The sequence below is a fragment of the Ictidomys tridecemlineatus genome, chromosome 6 (genome assembly GCF_052094955.1).
Source record: "Ictidomys tridecemlineatus isolate mIctTri1 chromosome 6, mIctTri1.hap1, whole genome shotgun sequence".
Lineage (NCBI taxonomy): Eukaryota > Metazoa > Chordata > Mammalia > Rodentia > Sciuridae > Ictidomys > Ictidomys tridecemlineatus.
The window spans coordinates 3,300,742-3,326,914 of NC_135482.1; the positions used below are offsets into that span (position 1 = coordinate 3,300,742).

The 26,173-nt window shown below is 45.7% G+C and overlaps 1 protein-coding gene across 2 annotated transcripts in view; it reads right to left on the reverse strand.

Moving 5' to 3' along the window:
• Atxn10 (ataxin 10) overlaps positions 1 to 26,173 on the reverse strand; it is a 143,777-nt gene that overhangs the window by 102,179 nt on the left and 15,425 nt on the right. For both annotated transcript variants that reach the window (XM_078052542.1, XM_078052543.1), the window contains exons 2-4: positions 17,184 to 17,375; positions 11,186 to 11,268; positions 345 to 441 (exon numbers count right to left, since the gene is read on the reverse strand). In XM_078052542.1, coding sequence (XP_077908668.1) covers positions 345 to 441; positions 11,186 to 11,268; positions 17,184 to 17,375 — 372 coding nt within the window. The remainder of the gene's footprint in view (positions 1 to 344; positions 442 to 11,185; positions 11,269 to 17,183; positions 17,376 to 26,173) is intronic.

Below are 26,173 nucleotides of genomic sequence, written 5' to 3' on the forward strand. Positions count from 1 at the left end.
GGAAAGGCTAACTCACTGCCCATGCGCTGAGGTTTCAGGTTCAATTATTGGGTTTTTTTTTGGTCTTAACAAATTCCAGGTTCTTTAGCAACGTTACTTACTTGGCCCATGATTTGTATTTTCTTAACAGCAAACGAACTTATAGTCGAGGGCACATGTGTGGGATCACGGAACCCCACCTAGTGTCCTCTCAGGCGCTCTCCCCCAGACCGTTCCCCTACCACCCCAGGAGCCACTATGGCCTAGACGCTGTTGCCACAGGCTGGTTCCCCACGTTCCCACCTCCATGCACAGGGGCTGGTGTAGCTGTCTTTTGAGGAGTCAGGAGACTCCTCTGCACTCACATGAAGAGCTCGGGGAAGGCGTGCACCCACACGATGGCCTGGGAGTCTTCGTTCCGTGAGGCAACGTTGCCTAAAAACTGCAGGCCACAGCGAAAGGCTGAGGGGCATGAGAAAGAGAGAAAAACAAAGACAGACATCTGATTAAATTCAGTGGACAGACACTCTAATAAGAAATGGTCCCCATGCTACTCAATGAAGCTCTGCTGGTTTCTTTTAAGTATAAAGTCGTCCCTCCACAATGACACTTTGGGTATGACATTAATACGCCTCATCAAACAATACACTTTACACAAAACTTACTTCTTAACAAGACTATAACTGTAACACAAATATCACTGGAATACAGGCTTCAATTAAAAGAGGGATATTTGTAGGCTGGATTTTTAGAACTCTAACTCCACACTGTTTAAGAGAGATTTTTGGAAAATGAAAGGTAGGGAAATACTACAAGTTAAAGACTAGCAAAAAGATATACCAGGTGAATACCAATCAAAAAGAAGCCACAGAGCACTTAAAATTAGAACACACTTGCCCACCAAGCCCAAGGCCTGGGCTCAATTCCTCAACAGCAAAGCAAAAAATAATAATAATAACCTTAACACAAAAAGAATTATTGAAAACTTTTTTAAGATAGCCACTAGGAAATGACTTACCAGAAAGACCCAATGATTTTAAGTTGGACTGCTCCTGGTAACAGTGGCGAGGGCACACCTAAGGAGGACTGACATAGTGAAGAGGACAGAGGCCCACCCACAGTAAAGGGGCCATCAGGACACCCTTCTAGCAACTCACAGCACAGACAGGCAGAACGCCATGTTCACCAGATCTCAACACGACTCAGAAACGACCTAATGACATCAAACTACAGAATGCCAGCAGAAAAGCCAGAACGCAGACAACACCAAGAACTGGGGAGGACGCGGAGCACCAGGAACTCCCACGCACTGCCCTGGGGATGCAAAACGGGCCAGCAAACTGGAAAACAGTTTGGCAACTTCTTACAAAACTAAGCATCTTTTACCACTGGATCCAACAACTACACTCCTTGATATTAAAACACTGGGCCTAAACACACACAAAACACACACAGTGTTTATAGCAGTTTTTTTTTTTTTTTAAAGAGAGAGAGAATTTTTTAATATTTATTTTTTAGTTTCCAGTGGACACAACATTGGTATTTTATTTTTATGTGGTGCTGAGGATCAAACCCAGCGCCCTGCGCATGCCAGGTGTGCACTACCGCTTGAACCACACCCCCAGCCCTACAGCAGCTTTATTCATAACCTCCAAAACTTGGAAAAAACCAAGGTGTCCTTCAGCAGGTGAAGGGATAAATCATCCGTGCTCTACTCAACAACGGAATACTATTCAGCATTAAAAGGAAATGTGCTCTCAAGCCAAGCCAAACAAAAAAAAAAAAAAGGAAGAAACTTAGGTACATATTACCAAGCTGAAGGAGTCATATGAAAGAGCTAGACACTGTATGATTGCAACCCTGTGGCACTCAGGAAAAGCCAGAAGTGAGGAGGATTTTTTTTTTTAATTAAATTAAAAAAATAAAAAGAGCTGGGCAGGATGAACAAGCAGCGCATAAAGGGTTTTTAGGAATGAAACGACTCTCCATGACAGTCCACTGGTAGACACTGATCACACCTTTATCCAGATCTACAGAATACACAGCACCAACAGAAGTCCTAATTAAACCAGGGACAGAGGGTGACGATGGCCTGTCAACATAGGCTTATCAGTTGTAACAAGGCAGCACACTGGTGGGACGTGTTGTGCACGTGTCAGGGAAGCATTTAGGTATGAAACCTGTTCTTGCCTCTCAATTTGTGTATTTAAAAATAAAGCCCATTAAATTTTACAGTAAAATAAAACTGTTTACTAACAACTACTCCCCTACAAAAAGGCTTCTGCTCATTTCCCAACCTCAACAAGCACTTTTCTTTCTTTCGTTTTGTGTTTGCAGTACTGAAAACAGAACCCAGGACCTTATGAGTGCCAGGCAAGCACTCTATCACTCAGCTCCTCCCCAGGTAGCCCTGTGAGGTGTTACAGGGGCAGCCAATAGGTTACTGTGGAGATGAAATAGGAACTCACACTCACAGTCTTGAATATGCAATAGAAAACGTGGTGAGTGCTCAGCTGACCACCTCTTGACCAGCACACAGGTGGGGATAACTAAGGGTGGCTTAAAAAGACAGACCTTCCAAGCAAGTAATGGAAACGTGCTCCCGTGCTCGCTCAGACTCTGAATGAAAACCCCAAGTGCTCATGGGACCCACCCTCCCTGAATACTGCCTCTTGAGAGAGTAGTGATCCCACGCTGAAGCACAGAGAGTGAGGCCCAGGGAGGTAAGTAACCTGACCAAAGTTCCACAAGTATCAAGCACCTCACTTCTGGTTGCATCCCCGTGATGGTATCAACCCACATGGTAGGACTGTTAACTCTTGTTACCAGAAGCTCTAGGTAGTTACATCCAAATTTGATGAATAATAAAGAAAAATTCAACAATAACAAGAACAAGAAAAAACCTGCAGAAAAATATAGTCTTCTTGGAGCTGGAGTTGTGCCTCAGTGGTACAGTGCTTGCCTGGCATGTATGAGGCCCTAGGTTCAATCCTCAGCACCACATATAAATACATAAATAAATAAAAAAGATCCATTTACAACTTAAAAAAAAAGAATATATAGTTCTCAAGAAAATATAGTATCTCATTATAAATAACAGAGTATGAGACAATTCAACAAATTTTAAAGGACTGATATAGCACAGTGGCGCATGCTTATAATCCCAGCTACTCAGGAGGCTGAGGCAGAAGGATCACAAGTTCAAGGCCAGCCTTAGCAACTTAGCAAGACCTTGTCTGAAAATACAAAGGGTTGGGAATGTAGCTCAGTGGTACAGTAGGCCTGTGTTCAATCCCCAGTACCAAAAAATAAATAAAAAAGAATAGAAAGGGACTTCATGTCCTAAATACAAGCATCAACAAAAATCCACAGCACACAGTGTAACTAACAGCCAGCTGCAGAGACAGAGAACGCTCCTCTACGAGGGTGGAGTCCAAGGCCCACTGTCACCACCTTCCAGTCAACACTCTACTACAAATCTCCTCAGAAAGACAAATCAAAGACCTAAGAACTGAAAAGGAGAAAACCACATTGTCATCTCCCCCAACAGATGAAAAAATTTGTGTAGAAAAATTTTAAAATGTGTAAGTTGCTTGCATTCATAAATGAGTTATGGAAGCTGCTAGACAAAAGTATTTTCAAAACCAATAACATCTCCATGTATGAAGAACAAACAAAAAAGACCATTTATAAAAGCATCAAGGGTACAACCAGTACACAGCAGCCCCAGGGAAAAAGCCAGAAAGCCTGCCTGAGAGCAGTCAAGGAAAGGACCAAGTGCAGGGCTCCACGGGCTCACCCAGCAGAGGGTTCAACCGCTTCCAGAAGTGCACACAATCCCGGCTGCATCCCACAGGGATCCATGTGTCACTCCACATACCAGAGGCACCCACCTGTGTCTGCCTGCGTGGGGCACCCACCTGTGTCTGCCTGCGTGGGAAGACACAGGAGCCAACAACAGTGCACACCACCCAGAGAGGAGGAGGCAGGAGCATCAAGTGCAGCAACTGTGGGAAGACAGCAGGGTCGGTCCTGGCAGGCCTGGACAGAACAGAACCGGCGTGAAGGCAGGTAACTGAGTAGACAGTGGCCTTTCAGAGAACAGCATGGACAACCAGGTACAGCTACGGAAACACCTGCACTGAACTGCTCACACAACACAGAAGTTCAACTCCAAATACCAACCTAAACGTAAAAATCACCGAGAGAAACTTGTGGAAAACTCTGGAGAAAGATTTTTCAAACAGGACATAGAACGGTACTCGTTACAAAAAAAATTAATAAACTGGACTATATTAAAATAAATAACATCTCAATATTGATACTTTTCTCAAAAAAATACCATAGAATAAAAGCACAAGGGAAACTGGCACCGAGGTCCCCTTCATACCCACCAGACTGGCACAACCTGAGTGATAAGATCCCATGAGCCAATGCACAGGCTGACTTTAAAATACACTGGGGTGTTCAATTTTGCCTCCCAGATCTAAATAAATCCTATCTTCTCTGTAAAGACAAAGGTGGCCTTGCAAAGACATGGGCTGCCCATGGCCTGTTGAGTCATCTCCAGAGCATTGGAGGGGCGCTGGAGGGAGGACGGGCTCCTCCAGGACTGGCCCTCCTCCAGCCATGCCCTGGGGAACACCTTCTCCAGGAGGGCTCAGCTTCCTCAGAAAACATTACCAGCAGCGCACAGCAGCCAGCTTCCTCAAGAAGCCTCCCAGCAAGGACCCCTAGTGCTAAAGGGTAGGTCTCCAGCAAATTTCCCTGGAACACCACTGTCAGTGACTTGTGCAGCACCCAATGAGCCAGCACTAGGCTCTGTGCAAAGAGGTGTGGGATCTGAGCCCCAGGGGAAGACGCTCCCCCAGTCCTAGGGGAAGACGCTCCCCCAGTCCTAGGGGTAGAGGCCCCTGGGCCTCGGCAACTCTGGGGTTTGTCAGCCTTCTCTTTCTTACTTGTTCATCCCTTAGTCCAAGCCTTTGTGACAGCAGTTCTTTACATTAAGTACCTTCCCTGTCCAGACTACAAGGTGGCTTCCATGTGCTGGTTACCCCCATTGATAGAATGGATGCCCAGGAGTGGGGACCTGAGAGAGAAAGGAACCCAGTGAGAGCAAGAGAAGCAGCAGCAAGCACAAGCTTTAGAAAATGACAAGAGTCAGAACCCAGTCAGGTGACAGAAACCAAACTGGTTATTTTAACAAAGAAAATTTAATGCAATGAATCGACCAGAAAGAGCAGCTCTGGGGTAATAGAGGCAGGCTGCACAAAACAGCCTCCAGCCTCAGAACTGGAGGAACGAGGGAGGGCAGGGTGTAGAAGCCCAGAGCTCCAGGGCCCTGCAGGGCTGCAGGCCAGGCCTGTAGAGAAAGGGCCTTCTCCAGAGGGGCTCACAGAGGAAACTCGCAAGTGGAGCAGGGGCACTCAGGGCCTCACTAGGAAGAGCCACCTGGCCTGTCAGGTCCACTCCACGGGCTCCTTTGTCATCTGAAGCTAACAGTCAGCCAAGGAGGGGGGTCAGTGGAGCCTAGCCTCAGCAGTGCATGGTGTCACAGGGCATGCAGGGTGCTGAGAGGGGACAGCCAGCAGTCCTGGCAATACTTCAGCAGTCACTAAGGAGACACAGACACCTTCCAAAAGCTCCTCACCTTTTCACTTCCCTTTCCTATGAAAGCAGAGGATGCCCCATTTCCCAGGAGGAAGGAAGGCACAGGCTCAGAGGGACCTAAGCCAGCATGCAGGGCTACAGCAGTAGAAGTCCTGACCCTCCAACGCTCTGAGGAGCAGAGCATAGTGAGGCCAATCAGGGAAAAGCTTGCTGAAAGTGTTTCTCAATCCCACTGCCTCAGCCCTTTCCTTGGGACGCAGCCTTCCCAAGCACCACATCCTAACTGCCAAGAGCCCAGCGCCACTGCCTGCTGGCTACTTCTAATGGGGTTCACACCAGGGCCAGGACAGCAGAGGGAGACAGAGGCATCCCTAAGGAATCTAGGAACCAGGCGAGTATGATGGAGTTGTCACCCAGGACCTTGGGATGCTGACCAACACTGACACTGCACACTGCTGACCTGCTCACCCAACCCACACCTCATGAGGTACACACGAATCATATCCCCATTTCTCAGCCAGGAACCAATGCACAGAAAGGTAAGTGACCAGCGCAAGGTCATCAAGCTGGTGAGTAGCAGAATGGGATTGGCAAAAACAGCAGCAATCGGTCTCCTCCCCAAGTCAGGGCAGGAGTCCAGCTGTCAGGGAAGACGAGCAGCAACAGGAGAGCTCAAGTGCACATGAAGAGTTGACTGACTAAAGGAATTCCCAGCAGGAAAACATTTCAGCCCTGCTGAGGACAGGGCTGGCCTGCTGATCCAGCCCAAGGCAAGTCCTGCCCACCACTTCCCACCATGGCTGGCTTCAGGTCAAGTAATCCCTGAGGACTTCAGGGCAGAGGTGCCACACTGTGCCCTTACTGCAACTCCACAGCTGGCTGCTCACAGGGCTGCAGAATCCAGGCCAAAAACCAGACCACGGAAGGTTAAAAAGTACACACAGAAAACAATGCACCAATAACCCCAAAACTGAATTAGGTGGGTATTATAGTGTGAAGTCAAGAAGCTGGCACAAGACTGCAAGCACACGCACACACATGGGCGCGCGCGCGCCACACACACACACACACACACACACACACACACACAGAGAAACCCAAGAGCTAGCTTCTCACGGTCTGCACATGAGTGATGATTAGTTTTCTTCTCTCCACCTTCTGAGTTCTTAAAAATTAACCTGTAATAGGGCTGGGGATGTAGCCCAGAAGTACACTGCTGGCCTAAAATGCACAAAACCCTTGGCTCAACTCCCAGTACTGAAAAATAACAACAGTGAAGATAATGCTCTGCACTGAACATATATGAAATGTTTATAACAGAAAACACTAGTCTTTTTCAGGGAAGTCATAATCTTAGAAGACATGACCTGCATTTCTACTGAATCTTTTTCATTTTTTATTTTCTTGCGGTACTGGGGATGAACCCCGGGCCTCACACATGCCAGGCAAGCTCTACCATGGAGCGGCCTCCCTGGCCCCTCTACTGAATGTTATACAAATACAGAAGTTTACCATGCAAAAAAGGCCAAAAGCACAAGCTAGTCTCAAAGCCAGCTGACCCAATGGTTCACCAGGCAAATAAAATTGGTCTCCACATCAGAATCCAGTTCTGGATGGGAAAAGGCTTAAAGATATCCTAGACACAAGGAAAGAAAACTCCAGACAAGGATGCTTTTACCAAATACCTTATCAACTGATCTTTATGTAAAAATACTGCAATTATTACAAAGTTCCAACATTATTTTTACAGATTAGAAAAGAATAAAAGCCAAAAATAACATCAGTAACTCAATTAAAATAACTCATGCTTGTGTTTACATAAAATTTTATGAGCATAATATATTTGTCACATCACTGTAATTACTGCTTGAAAATAATACTCTAAATATTATTTTGACAATATAATTACAGTTCTTACCTCAAGAGTGGTAACAAAAAACTGGCACATTTACCCTGCTAAAAATCTCCCTAAAATGAAGTTCTCACAGAGAAAGAATCAAAAGATAGTACAGGTACTTTATAGAAACCAGAATTCTTTTAACAAGATCCTTTTAGATTTGAACTAGCACACTACAAAAAATTCAGTTTCCTACTGAATCCAAATTTCACTGTTGAATTCCAAACAAAAATCGGTGATTTCACGGCTTTTCCAAGAAGGTGACCAGAAATTTTATTTAGTTTTCATTTTCTCTCTTGCCTTGTAATCTCTCTCCAAATCTGCCACTGAACACGAGTCAGCTATTTAAAACTGATACACATGAAAAATTAAACAATTAAATAAATGGAAAATGTTCCACCCTCACGGACTAGAAGACACAGTATTGTTGAGATGGCAAATCTCCACAAATGGATCTACAGAGTCAGCAATTCCTGGTCTCCATGACATGTAAATAACTCTTACAACTCAACAGTAAAACAGCAGTGCAATTAAAAAGTAGGCAAAGGGGACTGGGGTTGTGGCTCACTGGTAGAGTGCTCGCCTCACATGTGCGAGACAATCCTCAGCACCACATAAAAATAAATAAGTGAAATAAAGGTATTGTGGCCAGTGGCCAGCTACAGCTAAAAAACATATTTAAAAAAAAAAAAAAAAAAAGCAAGCAAAGGACAAACAGACGTTTTTCCAAAGACGATTCATAAATGGTCAATAAGCACTTGAGAATATGTTCAGCGTCACTGGTCATTTGGGCAATAAAAATCACGATGAAGGGCCATTACTTCACACCCATCAGGATGATTATAATCCAAAAAAAGAAAGTACCCAGCACAGGTGTGCAAAAACTGGACACTCAGACCTACTGGTGAAAGCACAGCAGCCTACCAGCTGTGGAAAAATTCAGCGGGGCCTCCAAATGTTAAGCATAGAGTGACCGCATGACCCAGAAACTCCAGTCTTAGGTACAGACCCAGAGGAATGGAATTCAGGCCCTCAAATCAATCCACGTACACTCAAGAGCATTATCCACACCAGCCAAATGTCTATCAACCGACTAGTGGATAAACAAAATGTGACATAATCACACAACAGAATGGCATTCAGCCAGAACAGAAACAGCATGGATGAACCCCAAAAACATCATGATAAGGAAAAGGAGCCAGACACAAAAGGCCACCTAATTCTCGTTCCACTTATATAACACATCCAGAATGCTGGCGGCAATGACACATGCCTACAGTCCCAGCTATGCCAGAAGCTGGGGCAGGAGAATCCCAAGTTCAGGGCCAGCCAAGGCAACTCAGTGGGACCCTACCTCAAAATAAAAAGTAAAAGGACAGGGGATGTAGCTCAGAGATAGAGCACATCCAATCCCAGTTCTTCAGTTCAATCTGCAATTCTGAGTTCAATCCCAGTACTGCAAGAAAAAAATCCAGAATGGGCTGAGTCCATAGAGGAAGCAGAATGTAAGGGTGACAGGAGGGAAATCCAGAGGAAGCGCTTCCTGGAAACAGGCTGCTCTGAGCAGAGGTGGAGATGCACGATGCTGTGAACACCCTAAATGCCACAGCACTGCTCCCACTAAGAGAGCATTTTGTTATATGAGCCTCACACTAATAAAAAACAATTATACTAATAAGACTGCAACTATCCATTGAAATTGTGAACAGATCTTGAAATAGCTAACAGAAAACGGGTCTGTAAGGATCTACTCTTTCATTACCAGCCAAGCAATTAATTCCTCCACAACAAACTGGATCTCAAAAGCAGGCTTAGGCATGTGTTCTTAGGAAACCTACTTGCTTCAGGGAAAGCAGTACTATGAATAAAGAGAGAAAGAACCAGTCATCAAGTATGATAAAAACTACATAACCTTTCATAGGAATTTCGGATAACACAGAAAAAGTGAGAATGAGGGGCGAGGGGAAGGTGGAGTCAAGGAAGGTTATGTAAGAAGAAAGCAGGAGCCCGCACAGGCCCTGCTGGTGAGAGGGCACAGCACGGGTGCCAGGGTGGGAGTGAGGCCAGGAGCCAGGGGTTACTCCCAGGGGAGCTGCTCCTGAGTGGGCTAGAGCCCAGGACCCAGGGTCGGGGCTGGGCCCCAGGAGCTGGCTACCCACAGCATCTGGGTGGCCTCAGGCCCTGCTGCTCTATCAGGAACACATCACTAAAAGAAAACCCACAGCACCTCTGCTCTGCCAGAGGCATTTTGCCCACCACCTCAGGACCTGCCAGCTGTCAGGGAACACAGCGCAGTGCACACCCTGAGCTTCCTACTGAATAGACACAACATGGGCTTCACTGTAGATTTCTAATCCCCCAATTAAGTACTGACACTTCCATTTTAGTATAAAATGGAGCCACAAAAACACATTTAAATGTAGAACAACTTAAAAACAACTTATGACTCAATGGGACATCCTATCAATTTCTTGAGAATCCTTTGCCCATATAGTATCTCAATTCCTTAGACAAGACTGTATTTGAAAGTCTAGAGGCTTTTAATATTTCGTCGAGATAATAACTCTTGTTCAAAGGAGAAGTATTGATGCTAGGAATACGCAGACCAAAACCACTCAAAACAGCCTGAGAACCTCTTAGCCTTCCAGCTAAGCAGCTGGCTGCTCTTAATCCCTTGTCAAAGCCCTTAAGGACTACAGCCAGCTTCCCTTTCTGTCACACCACGTATTTGGCTTAATTAACAGATTTTATATCTGGCTCCCACTGGAATGTGAGCCCTAGGGCAAAGATTTTTGTCTGTTTTGGTCACTGTTGGAATCACACCCAAAACCTAGAAGAGGACCTATCATATTCATAAATATCAAAAAAACAGTGCAGGGGCTGAGGATGTGGCTCACGTGGTAGCGCACTCGCCTGGCATGCGTGAGGCACTGGGTTCGATCCTCAGCACCACATAAAAATAAAATAAAGATATTGTGTCCACCTAAAAAAAACTAAAAAAGTAAATATTAAAAAAAAAAAAAAAACAGTTCATGTTCTACACTTCTGGAGCTAGAAGTCCAAAGGGAAGGTCGCAGCAAGGCTGACTCCTGAGACCTCTCCTAGCACTAGATGACCCTCTCCCCCTGTGTCCCCATGTGCTCTTGCCTCTGTGTGTGTATGTGTCCTAACACCCTCTCTTATGAGTCAAATGTCCTCACTTACTTTGTGTCCTTCAAAAATGTCTGCGTTTAACTCAAATCCCCATATGTTGCTGATAAGAGGCTGGGGCCTGGGCAGGTGTCTGGTCAGGGTCAGAAGAAGCCCATGTGCCCTTTTGTCCTTCCATCATGTGAAGATGCTGCAAGACAGCACCATCTGGAGGCAGAAGGCAGCCCTCATGACACCAAATGTGCTGGTCCCCAGAACTGTGATTGCTAAACTTCTATAGTTTGTTAGTTAGTCCAGGCTAAGGACTTTACTACAGCTGCCTGAACAGATTAAGAGATTTCAGCATCAACAGGGAGAGATGGTTCAGCCCACATCAGGGAGGAAGGGAGTCACTGAAACTTTCATTTATGCTAACTCTTTAATAATTCATTGTTTCCCTGTCTCTCAAAATACACAACATGTGCTTCAATGAATGATGCACTACTCAAGAGTCTTGGTTTAAATCCTTTTCCAAGATATAAATAATCCGTGAATTATACTGTGGTTTACCTGTCAAGAGGGAGTCCGGTTCCACTCGTAGTTCACGGAACAGAAGAACCAAATCAACAGCCACACCAATCGTATCCAGGTTTCTGTATCGGATTTTGAAAAGACAAAGTTAGACATATACGCTTTCCTAAAACTGCATTTCAAATGATGACCTGATACATATTGCTAAAACTACCAACTAACACTTCCCATTGTGTGCAGGGCAACAGCACCCATAGCCCACCAAGTCCATGAATATGCTGTCTTACATGGCAAAGGGAACTTTACAAACAAGACCAAATTAAGAATCTTTTTTTTTTTTAAAGAGAGAGAGAGAGAGAGAGAGAATTTTTTAATATTTTTTAGCTCTCGGTGGACACAACATCTTTGTTTGTATGTGATGCTGAGGATCGAACCCGGGCCGCACGCATGCCAGGCGAGTGCGCTACCACTTGAGCCACATCCCCAGCCCCCAAATTAAGAATCTTAAAATGAGAAAATTGTCCTGGATTATATGGAGGCCCAGCAAACACAGGGATTCTTACAAGAGGAACACATGGGGTTATGTGCAGTAGCCTCTAGGAGCTAGGCAGGCAAGGAAGCCAGCTGTCCTTAGAGAGAAGAAACACAGCCCTTCAGAACCACTTCTAAACTTCTCAGTTTCCAATAAGAAAGGTATGGTGTTTGAAAGCACTAAGTTTCTGGAAATCTGTCACATCAGCAAAAGGAACTCATAGAGAGATGGGTAGCAGAAGAGGGTGCTGCTGTAACAGATCTGTAAAATGTGCCAGGTGCTTTGGTGCTGCAGTCTGGCTGGGCACAAATCACGAGCCACTCAAGCAGGAACAAACTTTATTTCCGAACTCCATCAGCACACTCCACACACGCTCCCCGGGAACTCTCCCAAACGCCACGCAGTTCCTCCAGGAACCACACACCGGAAATCCCTCCTCAGGCACTTCCCTAACCACCTCAAACTCTTCAGGAATCTCCGCGAGAGCTCAACCAGAACTCAACGGGAACTCCGCAAGAACTCAAAAGTCATCATTTAATGGCTCGCTGGCATCACCTCTCAACCATTACTTCTAGCAAAAATGTCATGCGTCATCCCAACTCGGCTGTGGCCCTCAACACTTTCGGATCTGGCAATGGGCAGAGGCAGGGAAGCCCTGGGGAGCATGACAGAAAGCCCACGGTGCAGACAGCCACCGTGCCTGTTCAACTGTCACCTCGTGCCTGCCCTGGCAAGCAGATACTCAGTGTCCTGTTTCAGGTCATAGATGAAGAGGATCTGCCCAGAAAAGTACACACTCAAGTCTTGTAAGTTACACACTTTAGATGCCTAGATTTGGGACTTTTCAGCTGAGACGCAGGGACATTCTGAACATGAGTTGTTGCTTATAATAGGTCAAAAATTTGGGGAACCTTGAGATGGGACAAATATATTCTATATGAATGACAGAGGTAAATGTTCAAGGGCCAAAAGGCCAAAGCAGGTAAAAGGATGATCCTCCCAAGATGCTCATATCCTAAACCCAGGACCTGTGAACATCACCATATGGTGAGAGACGTGGTAATAGAGACCCAGCCTTGGTTCTTTGTCTTGGGTTCCTTGCACAGAGTTCCTAGAACCCTTAGAACTTGCTGAATGACAGCAGCATCTGTTGTTGAGAGCTTCAGGATGGTGGCTAGAGAAAAGAACTAGCCAAGTAATAAAGGGGTAGAAACTCCAGCCCACTTCTGGCCTCAGAGCGAGGGAGAGCGACCAAGATGGACTCTACACTAATGGCCAATGGCTTAATTAATCATGTCTGCGTCCTGAAACCTCACAAAAATCCCTCAACAATGAGGTTTGGAAAGCTTCCAAGTTGGCGAACACATCAAACTGCCAGGAGAGGCATCAGGGACAGAGGTGGGGAAACTGGCGCTGGCTGTTTACCTGCCCCACACACCTTCCCCTCACTGTTCCTGAAGTGACCTTTGTAATAAACCAGCCACAGTGAGTGACACCTTCCTGGAGTTCTGTAGTCCTGAGGGGAGTCACAGGAACCCCAATTGTGAGTCAGTTATGCAGAAACCTGGAAGCCTGGGCATTCCATTTCTAGCTGGCTCCTGAAGAGAGAGTACCTGAGCCTTTAAGTTGTGGGATCTAACACCTCTGACTTCCCAACAGACAGTGTCACAACAGAATTCAGTTGTGGAAAACCCAGTGGTAGAGAATCAGAATTGGCTGGTGTCAGAAAACACCACAAGAGACTGTTTAGACATGATCAGATTCATAGTTTCGAGACAGATTATCTGAGAGATCTCAGCAGGCCACTAATAGTAATAGCCTTGTGAGGGTAATACAGGAGGGTCACAGTCAGAAACAAAGACTGTCAGATGCTACGCTGCTGTTCTGCAGATAGAGAATGGAGCCCTGTGCCCAGCAGAGCAAGCAGCTCTAGAAGCACCGCAGGCAGGAAAACAAACTCTCCCTAGAGCCTCCAGAAAAGTAGCCCTGCAGACACTGACTTCAGGCCAGTGAGACTGTTCTTGGACCTGCAAGCCCCGGAGATATGCAATAAAAACTCTGTTGCTTCAGGCCGGGGCTGTAGCTCAGTGGCAGAGCCTTGCCTAGCATGCATGAGGCACTGGGTTCAAGCCTCAGCACTACATAAAAACAAACAAATAAAGGCATTCTGTCCATTTACAACTACAAAATAAAGTATAAAAAAACAAACAAACAACAACAACAACAAAAAAAAACCCCTTCTGCTTCAAGCCCTACCTTGGTGGTGATCTGTCACAATAGGAACAGGAAAATAGTACAGCTCCCAAACATGATCAGAGAAGGATCCTGACCTACACAGATCCAAGTCCAGACACTGTGTGAAGCCCCAGGTTAATGAAAGGGATTTTCGGATGTTCAGGATCCCTGTACATGTGGCTAGCAGGTATCACCCTGCGACAAGAGATCAGAGCCACTGCTCCCTGCCTCTTCACCTTGGCAGATGACCATGGGGAGACAGCTCAGCACCTTCCTCCTGCTTCACTTCTACATAAAGAACACAAGGCTGTGGGCCTGCTGCCAGCCTCTATGGCCAACATTCAAACAAATGCAATTTCATGACATAATAATTCTATGAAATTCAAATTTCAATATTCAGAAACTAAGCTTCGTTGGAAAACAGCCATGCTCATCCATTCACATACTATCTATGGCTGCTTTCGGGCTTCAAGAGGGCAGAGCTGAGACACTGACAGATCCCACAGCCTCACATTCCCACCCTTTACAGAAGTGGCACAGGGGCCTCAGCAGCAGGGGTGCTATTGACTACATGTCACAGCTTTAAACAGTCTTCTTCAAGCACTTCTGGAAGTTGCACAGCCTTAAACTGTTTCTTCGCTGTGTTATGTTCCATTCCATACCACACAACCGAGGCCTGCGGGCCTACGCAGCATTACACCTTTCATTAATCCTGCCCAAGCTTCCTAGCAGTGCTGGAGATGGAACCCAAGGCCTGGCATGTGCTAGGCAAGTTCCTTACCACTGAGCCACATTCTAGCCCCATCTTTCAATTAACCTTTAATTAAAAATGTAAAATAAAATTCCAGAAAAATACCATAGATTACAACCTGAGTATTGATTGGTTCTTATAGGTTAGTTTTAGTTAAAGGTGGCAGCAAAGTCCTCACTGGAATTTCTGTTCTGTTTCTGACTCAAAATTGTTTTCTGGGAGATAAAGGCCTAAATGAGCTGGAAATTCCCTGTGAAAATCAACAGTAGTAATACAACCCTAGAAGCTCTGAGGCAGAAAACTGACTCCCTTCCAACCCTCGCTTTGGTCTGCTGACTGCCTTACTACCCTACATCCACCTTGACAGCCATGCTAACAAACTACTGATATTTGTGTGCCATAAAACATATACTTTTTAAAATATTTCAATTTTTACAGTTTGAATGTATAGCTCAAAAAAAGTAAAACTAATTGTTTTTTTTTTTTTAAAGTAGCATTATCTTAAACATGGGCAGAAACAGGAACACTGGCAGTTGTGCCTGCACAGGCATCTGCAGGCCAGGTAATCTCATAACCCTTTCACCCAGCCCACAGGAAGACAGCATTCGCTCTGTTTACCCGGGAGAAAACAGACACTCTGGATGGCTTCATCCCATGTCCAAGGCTATGTGGCCACATAAGGCAAACAGCTGTCACAGGCAACAGAGCCAATATGCAAGCCTCAGAAGGGCATAGGCCCTGCTTTCAACTGAGAGCTTTAGGGTCACATGCCACTGATTCAATGAGTGATTTTAGAACAAGTTATTTTACCTCTCTGAAGCACAGTTTCTTCTTATAAAAATGGGGAGATAACAGCATGCTGTTTCTTTGGTTGATCTATAGATTAAAATAAAGACCTGAGACAAAGCCAGGTGCTAGGGCTCGGTTTCTTCCCCACCAGGACAAGTCTGCAGTCACAGTCTCTGCTCTAAGCTGCCACCACACACACATTAGAGTACTTCCCCACCTGGAAAGAAACCAAAGAAACAAGCCTTCTGGCTGGTTGCTTCTAGCACATAGCTAGTTATATTCTTTTTTTTAAAAAAAGAGAGAGAGAGAATTTTTTTAATATTTATTTTTTTTTAGTTTCCAGTGGACACAACATCTTTATTTTATTTTTATGTGGTGCTGAGGATCGAACCTAGTGCCCCGTGCATGCCAGGCGAGCGCGCTACCACTTGAGCCACATCCCCAGCCCCATAGCTAGTTATATTCTTAAATATTAACTATTGTTAGCAAGACTATTATTGTTTCTATTTTTCTGCAAATACATGGCAGTTTGAGTTTAGTATTGAAGTTAAACAACTTTGGCCCTTTCTCGCCTCCTTTGATCTTGCATAACCTTAATCATATTAAAGCCTCAGGTATAAGACTGTCTAAGCAACAAGGAGAGTCCCTCAAGTGGCTTCTGGACTAGCCCCACTTCACCCATCATATCAGTGACAGGGAAGCCTGAAGGCTTTGTCTACATGCAAGTCCAGGAAAGAAACATGAATATCCTGCTTGTGGCTTCGGAATTCACTTCAAATAAAACTTTTTAATAAAAAGCAGATTCCTAAGGGGGCATAGTGGCACATGCCTGTAATCCCAGCACCTTCAGAGGCTGAAACAAGAAGATCACAAGTTCAAGGCCAGCCTCAGCAACTTAGTGAGACCTTTCTCAAAATAAAAAATAAAAAGGGCTAGGGATGTAGTTCAGTGGTAGAGCACCCCGAGTGCAATCCCCAATACCCACAAAATACAGCAGATTCCAAAAAATCAAAGAAGACAGAAGTTCAGCTCTAGGAGGGCATAATAGAGAAAAGAACTTACTAAAATCTGTACATTGTAACATGGATGGAAGTAGAGCTTGGAACATTTATATTCAAGGAAAGATCTTAGAAATTTACAAAAGAGGCTTCTTGTTCAAAGTAAACACAGGGTAACTAATTAAATCAGTAAAAGCAAATGAGACATTTACAACTAAGAAAAGTAAGGTCAAGAACTGCACATGAACTCAGGAGGCAGAATCTAGAAATAAAGAATCAAAATGAAGTTCAATCACTGTTATGAGCAGAAATAAAAAATCTCAAAACGTGTTATAAATATAAATAGGACAGCAGGATAGAAGAAAGAACTGGGGAAGGGAGGAGGCAAGGGAAAGGGAAATACTGGAAAACAATACCACCAAATTATATTCTTACATCGTGTGCATGATTATATTGTTACATTGTGTATGCAACAAATATGTCACACTCAACCCCAAAATCATGTACAACTTAAAAAGATGGAAAAAATTAAGATAAACAGGAAAGCTCGGTGGCCCTAGTGTCTGCACTGTTCCATGCTGCAACCTCTTGCACTGGCCTGAGCTTGCCTGGGAAGGAAGTGAAGAGGAATGCTTCCCAGCGTAAAGGAGGGACAGCCCCACAACACCCTGGGGGAACTACAAGGTCAAACACCAGCATGACAGAAGCTGCATGCATCATAGGGAACGCCACCTGATTGCATTCTGGTTCGCAGCACACTCCACACAAGCGTTCCGGAGACACCTGAAGCACTCAGTTATCAGCTGCAGACTGGAAGCCAGATGCTCCACCTGGGATGGGTCCCTGCAGGCCAGCTCCACAGCATGAGAAGACTTCTTTAAGATGTCCAACACTCTTTGGAAGATGGTCCTGGGTGCTGTTTCTCTGGAAGAAGATAAAATTATTACAAACGCGAAAAAAAGATTGACTTCCAAACATCTGGTCAGAAAACTGCTTCACGCCTTCATGGGGAGTTATGCTGGACCTGCCTGCCCCAGCCCCGTAGTCACAACACAAGTCAAGACTACACAGATGGCGCCTACAGTGTGCAGGCTCCCCTCATCCTTGAAGTAACTTCTCAGGCCAATACTCCGTTTTATAGGCAGAAAGGGGGAATCACTGACCCACATCCCTCAGCCAGTGATGGCAGAGCTACAATTAGAAGCACGCTGACCCCAGAATTTCCACCCTACACGACAGCCTAGATCCAGTGCAGATGACTGTCGGTACTTACACATCTGCCATCACCCAATGTGCACCTGAGTTAATGATGAGAACGACTCACCCCCCAGGTATAAGGGAAGCCAGCAACATCCACAATCACTTTTCTACGCTTGACCAGATGGGGCAAGGGGGGACGACATGCGCCAGCTCTCCCACTCAGGGTGCCACTCTGGGCACTTGGCTCCAGAGCACGCCTGCACTGGCTCTCATTCCAGAGCACTAAAGCTAAGAATTTTTTGTGTTCAATTTGGCACCTAAATGCAAGCCAATTTCCACATTCTATAACTCACATAGAAGAACAGCAACCTGTTTTAATGTAAGAAAAACTGCCACGCTGGACAACTGAAGAGACTCTGCTAGTGACCTCAAACACATCCTCCTTGTTCTCACTGTGGACTCAGGACTGACCCCACATCCTTCCTTGTGCTAAGCCAGACCATGAGGAAGCCACACAGTAACTCTGAACTAGGGGCACTGTGTGGTTCTGGCCACAGAGGGTACTTGCTCTACAGATGCCCCTTCCTTTCCAGGGCCAGGAGTAGCACCTCACTGTGAGCTTAAGCCCTAAGAATTCTTGGACACCACATGCGACATTTGTCTTAACAGGCTACAGAAATCAGCTGACTCTCTCTGGTCCTTTGATAAGTCTGGGTTCAAATCTATGTCCCACTTCAATACTGAGAATCCTTACTTTTTCTGTCTGGCCTTTACCTCCCCCAGAGCCCTTCCCCACAGAGCTGGGGACGGAACCCAGGGCCTCCCACACTCTAAGCAAGTGATCTACCCCTGAACTACATCCCCAGCCACTCCCTTATCTTTTTGTAATGCTTTTTATTTTTTAAGACATCTCAAATTTGTTCTCGGAAAGAGGCAGAGCAGAGTATAATCAATTAAAAATTGGAGCCAGATGCAGTGGCACATGCCTGTAATCCCAGCAACTCAGAAGGCTGAGGCAAGAGAGTCTCAAGTTTGAAGCCAGCTTCAGCAACTTAGTGAGATTCCTAAGCAACTTAGCAAGAGCCTGTCTCAAAACAAAAAATAGAAAGGGATGAGATGCGGCTCAGTGGTTAATCATCACTGCATTCAATCCCTGGTACCTAAAAAAGTCAATAACTAGAAACACATAAGTCATTCACTTGAATCTCCTCCAGTCCAGCCCATTCTAAGTGCAGGTCACACCAATTCTCTGCCTGAGAGAATCCTGCATCTCCTTTAAAAAAAAAAAAAAAAAAAAAAAACACTTTTTGAGCCAGGTGCAGGGCCACACATTTATGATCCCAGCAACTCCATAGGCTGAGGCAGGAGGGCCACAAGTTCAAGGCCAGCTTGGGCAACTCAGCAGGATCCTGTGTCAAAATAAAATTTGAAAAAGGGACCAGGCATGGTGGCACACACCTGTAATTCCAGTGGCTTGGGAGCCTAAGACAGGAGGATTGCAATTTTGAGGCCAGCCTCAATAACTTAGTAAGGCCCTAAGCAACTTAGTGAGAACCCTGTCTCAAAGTAAAAAGGGCTGGAGATGTCACCACTGAGTCTCTGGGGCCCAAAACTGGCCTCTACTGACGGAGTTTGTTCAAGTCAAGTTTAAACAGCGAGGAGACCTGGCAGAAGCAGAGTGGCAGGTACCAGGCATGGTGCCAGGCGTGAACTGAGCCCTCTGAGCAGCATCTGAGGAGTCCTCAAGACCACTCTTCCCTTCCCTCTGAGAGATCGTCCACATGTCGCTGGGTACAACTCGGGTGGAACACTTGCCTAGAACCAAGGGCCCAGGTTCAAAATAGAACCTTGAAAATTGGCTGCGTTTTAAGATGTGGATACATGTAGATGTCATAAAATTTCTCCTCCCCAGTAAGTGCTATAATGGATAAGCTTAAACGGAGGGGGAAAATACAGTTAAGCTTAACTGTATTTTTCATTTCTTGAGGGCAGAGAACATCTTAGATGCCTGTTTCCCTCTGTAAAAGGTAGGAGGGGAAAAAAAAACCTTTCCTCTAGAGGTGTGAAGGAAGAGCTCCAGATTCTACTCACTGTATTTTACACAACCTAACACAGACAACTCCACCAGATGAGGACAAAGTCCTACTGAAGGACAGCACTGAACTCCACCAGTATTATTCACCTCCACAGCCTTGAAGGAACCGTGTGGCACTGCAGATACAAACCTAGAGGCACTCCGCAAAGCCCATGCTCAGGCCATGGCAGAACAGCTGGACACATGATTGACCAAGGACAGCTGGGAAAGGTCAGCCGCTCCCATAGAGCAAATGTTATTGATTAAAAACAACTCTCAGGCTGGGGCTGGGGCTCAGTGGCAGAGCGCTTGCCTAGCGTGTGTGAAGCACTGGGTTTGATCCTCAGCACTACATTAAAAATTTAATTAATTAAATAAAGGCATGCTGTCCGTCTACAATTATTAAAAAAAATTTTTTTTTAAAATCCTCGTTTCTGCTTTAACCAAACAAAAAATATTCACAAAGACTTTAAAAAGCTTAGCTTTTAGTCACAGAAGACAGAAAGTACTTGGGAGAACAATTAAAATTCAACCCTTAGACATTCCTGTTAGATAGGAATGCACACCCTGAAGACAGCGAAGAAATGAAATGTTACATTACAGAGCAAAAAAAAATCCTCTCAATTACACAAAAGGTAGAATTTCATTTCCTTCAAGTTTGAACAGATCTGCAGGTTTTATCCTGGCAAGTCCCATTTGAGTAACACTGAAGAAAACCACCTGTGATTACCTGCCACAGGCTGGCCAGGCCTCCCGCCCCGCCGTGTGCACGAGTGTTGCAGCCCACTGCGGCAGGCGGGACCTCCTGCGAGAAAGCAAGCTAAGTGCAGGTCATTGTAACGCTGCAAGACTAGTCGCTTGCACTTGTTAAAAGATTTATTCTAATACCTTCTAGTTCAGTAAAAGCTGGCATATGTGGTTAAACGTAGTTTAACCACTGTCACTGAGAAAAATGATTCAAATGCACACAAGTTCAGAGATTAAAATAACACTCTCTGGTTGTTATTTAAAACCATAAACGTTGCTTGCTGATTTCACCAGGCTAGATTGATCAAAAGCAGAAAATAAAAACATTTCCATCTCCTGCCACAAACAGCCGAGGGCAAGCATGGAGAACCCCAGCCCTCCTCCCACTTCTCCTTCCTTGTCAGCGCAAGGCTTTGAGGCTGTCCCTGACAGCCCAGGCCAATCTGCTGTGCGGGGTCGCAAATTTTTCCTGTAAAGGGACTCCACAGTAAGTATTTTCAGCTTTGCTGGCCAGAAGGCCTCAGCCACAATTTCTTCGTCCTGCCCTTAAGGCCCAAAGCAGCCACAGCAACACCTAAACAAAAGAGCATGGCTGGGCTCTAATAAAACTCCTGTGGGTGCCAAAATCTAAAGTTCATATAATTTTCATGTGTCATGAAATTTTATTTTTCCCCTACCACTTAAAAATGTAGAAACCATTCTTAACTCATGGGCCACAATAAAACAGGTTGTGGGCCAGATCTGGCCACAGTCTGGAAACCCGTTTGAATAGGTTCCAAACACACCAGTCCTCTCCTGACCCCAAAATCACATGCTTCCCCCTCCCATTGTGCTCACCACATCTTAAATCCACTTCTCATCAGAGCAACTGGAAGCTCTGATGCAGCGCATTAAATGAGAGAAGCTAGGAAAGGTCAAGGGGACACAGAGGCAGGCCTGAGCTGCTGGACCAAAGCGACGCCAGAATAGAAGTGTGCGCTAGCAGCAAGGCACACAGGAGGGTGGCCTGCTCCACCAGGGCACTGTGGGAGCTCACACAGACCCAGAGGTAGCTCCGAGAGTGGCCAGGAGCACACAGAAGGCAGAACCATCACACTCTGAAGAATATAGGCAGAGAATGTCATCATATCTCAGGCAAAGAGACTTCAACTTCACAGGTGCCATCTGAGCACCCACCCACCCTCATCAAAGAAGAGCCTGGTGGGGGAAAGGCACATCTGCCAGTAAAGTACCAAGCAACAAGGGCTCAGGAAGAGGCCACAGCACACAGGCACTGGCAAGACAGTGGCTCACCTGATGTGAGGTCACGGAGGCTCTGGGCCAACGGGTGCAACACCTGGCGTGTGTTCCAAGGACCCCTCTGGCTGCTTTCTGAAGCACTGAGCACAAAAGCTGAACGGGAAGACAGCAGGACACTGAGCAGCAGATGTGATAGCGGAGACCAGATTCTCAAGACACAGCCAACACAATTTGATGATAAATTTTATGAGAGGTACGTGAGAAAGGGTGGGCAAAGGTGATTCCAAAACCGTGGCCTGAATGACAAATGCAAAGATGTATTTGATGTTTAGGGAACAAGAAATAAAAAGACAACCAGGAGATATTTGGGGGATGAAAGGATCAGGAGTTTGGTTTGGGGAATGTTAAATTTGAGGTGCTCATGAGGGGTTGCAGAGAAAATGGAGCTCGGTGAGTGGGAGGGAATGACAGCATGGCCACGTGGAAGGGCTACAGAGGCTCCTCGAAAAGTAACGACAGCAACTGCCTTGTGGTCCAGGGCTCCACTTCTGCACTGGCACCCCCGTGTTCACTGCAGCACTGTCCACAATAACCAAGGCAAGCAAGCAGCCACGTGCCCATTGATGGATGGAGGGACCAACAGGGGACACAGACACCTGGCACATCTTCAGCTTTAAAAGTGAGGGAAACCTGTCATCTCAACCACAAGATGAACCTGAGCATGTGCTGCTAAGTGAACTAAGCCAGACACAGGAAGATAACCACTACCTGATCCCACGCTAACAGGATTGGCAAAGCTGAACTCAGGGAAGGGGGCAGTGACCAGATACTGGGGTGTGGAGAAGATAGGGATGAGCTGCTGTTGACCAAAGGGCACAAATCTCAGAGAGACAGGGGAGCAGGTTTGAGGTCCACTGCACAACAGGGTAACTATAGTCAAAAATAATGCACTCTGTGTTCCAACATAAACACATCTGAAATGTCTCACCACAGAAGATGAGAGAGAAGGTGAGGTGACGGCCACGTCAGTAAGCCCAACTTCATCAATGCATGTCTCACACACATTCAAATAAACACATCGCATCCCGTGTGAGGTCAGTCATGATGTGTCAATCAGAAATGATAAGTTTTAATTAAAAATGAAGTAAGGGGCTGGGGTTGTGGCTCAGAGGTAGAGCGCTCACCTAGCATGCCTAAGGCATTGGGTTCGTTTCTCAGAACCACATAAAAATAAAATATATATATTGTGTCCACCTATAGCTAAAAATTAAATATTAAAAAAAAAATTTAGATCAGCGAGTGTGGTTGTGCAGTGGAGCTGAGGAGGCCCAGGCACACTGCTCTCCAGCCCTGCGCAGTTCTTCCGGTGCCAGCACAGCATTCAGCCAGGGCTGGAGTCTCAGCAAGAGAGAGAAAGGAAGTACAGAGGCGGCAGGGAGCAGGGTGCACACAGGAAAGGCTTTTATTACTAACCCAGGGTCTAATCTGGATTATAAGGGAATGTGGACAGTAAGAAGGAGAAGGAAGGACAAAAGGCACAGTGACAGGAAGTAGGATCACCAAGTTGTGGGCTGGGGAAGCAGGAATCCTAGGATGAGTGGGTCACCAGAACAAGTGAGGACCAGGGACTGCTGGATGCAGAGCAGAGTCCACGTGAGGTGCGGCAATGTGTGGGTAGGGTGGGGGCAGGGGCAGGTCAAGCTCAGCAAAGGGGCGCACCCGGAAAGAGGGGTCAGGTGGTGAAAGGCGCTCTATGCAAATGCTGAAACCACCTACACAGAACCTTGGCCATAAAGCCAAGCAGATACACGAGGACCTGCAGGTCTCAACTGCACAGGTGACTCAATCGGCAGTATGAAGGCACATGCAAGGGGAGAGGGAGCTGACGGCAGCAGTGAAGCCACACTTAGAACACTTCAAGCCCAACAGCAGGTGCTCGACAAAGAGGAATCGCCTCCCGCTCTCCAGAGCCTCTGGGAGCCACATCAATGTCTGACGGAGCCACATCAATGTCTGACGCAGCCACACTTCCTTCTGAGCAGGAAGGGGAAAAGCAAGATGAGAGACTCTGCAGGGGGTAGGGGGACAGGGTACTCTGCTGAGGGCTAGGGGAAGAACTCCAGAGCCACATCATCGAGGATTCATTCGAGAAGTCTTAAGGGTTTCCTGTGTAAATTAGAAAAATGACTTGTAAGTTTCTAGGAAATGTTTACTGAGATTTTATTCTGAATGGCCTCAAATCCACAGGTCAATCTGTAAGAACTGCCATCTTTGTTAGTGAGACTTCCCAAATGCACTGCACACCCCGCCATTTCTGTTGGCACCATAACTGGCAGCAAGGGCGTCCCTGTGCGGGCACACTCTGAGCACCACATGAGGAAACTCCTCGGCAGCTGCCACAAGGGCCGCCTCACTCACAAACCATCGGTGAACTATAAGTCATCCAGGCAGGTGGCCACTGGAGAACCTGGCTCACCTGGTGCAGTCCCAGGGTGTGCTCTCGAGTGTCCTGGCCAGTGAGAAGCCCTGGAACTCAGTGACCCCCACAGACACCTGGAAGAATGGAAGGGCTGGAACTCCTCAGGGCCTGCTGTCAAGTCTACCCTTATGTATTTTGATTTTTTGGCTCAAACTCTTCCCTGCCTCCTTCGACCACTTAGGATAACTGAATGTAAGGTGGCTCATGCTGACCACTTCTGTATTTTGAAACTGAGTCAGAACACCTTACCAAACAGTTCCGTGTGGTGTTCCAGCTCATGGCATAGGTAAAAATAAGGGAGACTGCCATCACACTCTGAGAGTTCTTTTTATAGTGTAACTTAATTGACGTTCTCTCCCAACAAAGCAGAGCTGAATCATGATTGACTCAAATGCCACATGGTACGCTTAGCTCAGCTCAGGACTCCTGTGGGTTTTTGTTTTGTTCTTTTGGTATGTCACAGACTTGCTGGCCACAGGCTCAGTAATGTTTGGGAAAATCCTTGTGCCTGTGTGTACACACAGATGGACAGGTTTATTTTTTACCTCTGTGGTATGCTGACTTTTATGAGGGTTAGTCAACATATTTACATAAGCAACTAAGAATACCAAGTCATTTTCTATCCCTTGAAATCAAAGTCATCTGTCATAGTTGATATTTCCTGTCCTTTCTTAACTAGTCTTTTTCCTATGCTCTTGTTTTTTATTTAAATGACTCAAGAAAAGTAAATGTTCAAGAAAATAATAAAAAAAAAAAGTCTGGGGGGCTGGGGTTGAAGCTCAGTGGTAAAGCACTTCCCTAGCATGTGTGAGACACTGGGTTCCATCCTCAGCATCACATACAAATCAATAAATAAAATAAAGGTCCATTGACAACTAAAAAACAAAAAAAAACAGCTGGGGATGTAGCTCCCTGGTGAAGTGCTTGATGAGCATGCCTGGGGCCCCAAGTGCAATCCCCAGCAGAAGGGAGGGAGGGAATAATAAAAATACTATTAAATGGGCTGGGGCTGGGGCTAGGGCTGGGGCTGAGCGGTAGAGCGCTCACCTGGCACATGCGAGGCCCTCAGTTCGATCCTCAGCACCACATTAAAAAAATAAATGAAAATAAAGATATTGTGTCCAACTACAACTAAAAAAATTAATGAATATTTTAAAAAATTAATAAATATTTAAAAATACTATTAAATGCTCATTATGCACTAGATGTAGAGGGGGGGTACTGAAAATACAGAAACAAATAAGAATCCTACCCCTGGATTGCTCAGACTAGGGGAACCGGTGGGTAATTATGTGCTTATAATTCTCTGTGTGAAGCTCTTGGAAAGAGAGGACAGAGGGAATACAGGTGGAGGTAATCTGGGGATGGGAAAGGATTCCACCACCAAATAGGATGGTAATTAAATCTTGAGAGAAAATCAGGAGTGTGTATGAGAGGAAAAGGATGAAGAAGACATAAGACAGTCATAAATTTAAAAATTACAGCCAGGCATGGTGGTGCACACCTGTAAGCCCACCAACTCGGGAGCCTAAGGCAAGAGGATTACACGTTTAACTTAGAGAGGTCCTAAGCAACTTAGCAAGACTCTGTCTCAAAATAAAAAATAAAAAGGGCTGGAGATGTGGCTCAGTAGTAAAGCACACCTGGATTCCATCCCCAGTACCAATAAATAAATAACAGCATTTGAGCTATTCTGTTAGTACTTAAAAACAAGCTGAAAACACTTCATTTTACTATATTAGCTTCAAAGCACAGAACTTGGCAGATACCATATGTGGGGGGAATTAAACAAATGAATAACATAGTAAACTGAATTAATAGCTTTCGTTATTGACTAATATCTGTCAACACCAGGCAGGGATCTACTCACTGGAGCTAACATTTAATGAGCACCCCAAAGGGTCCAGGCACCCTGCTCTGAGAGACCACAAAGACAAAGGTTCCTGCCCTCAAGAAAAGTGCTGTCAAGTGGAGAAAGACTAC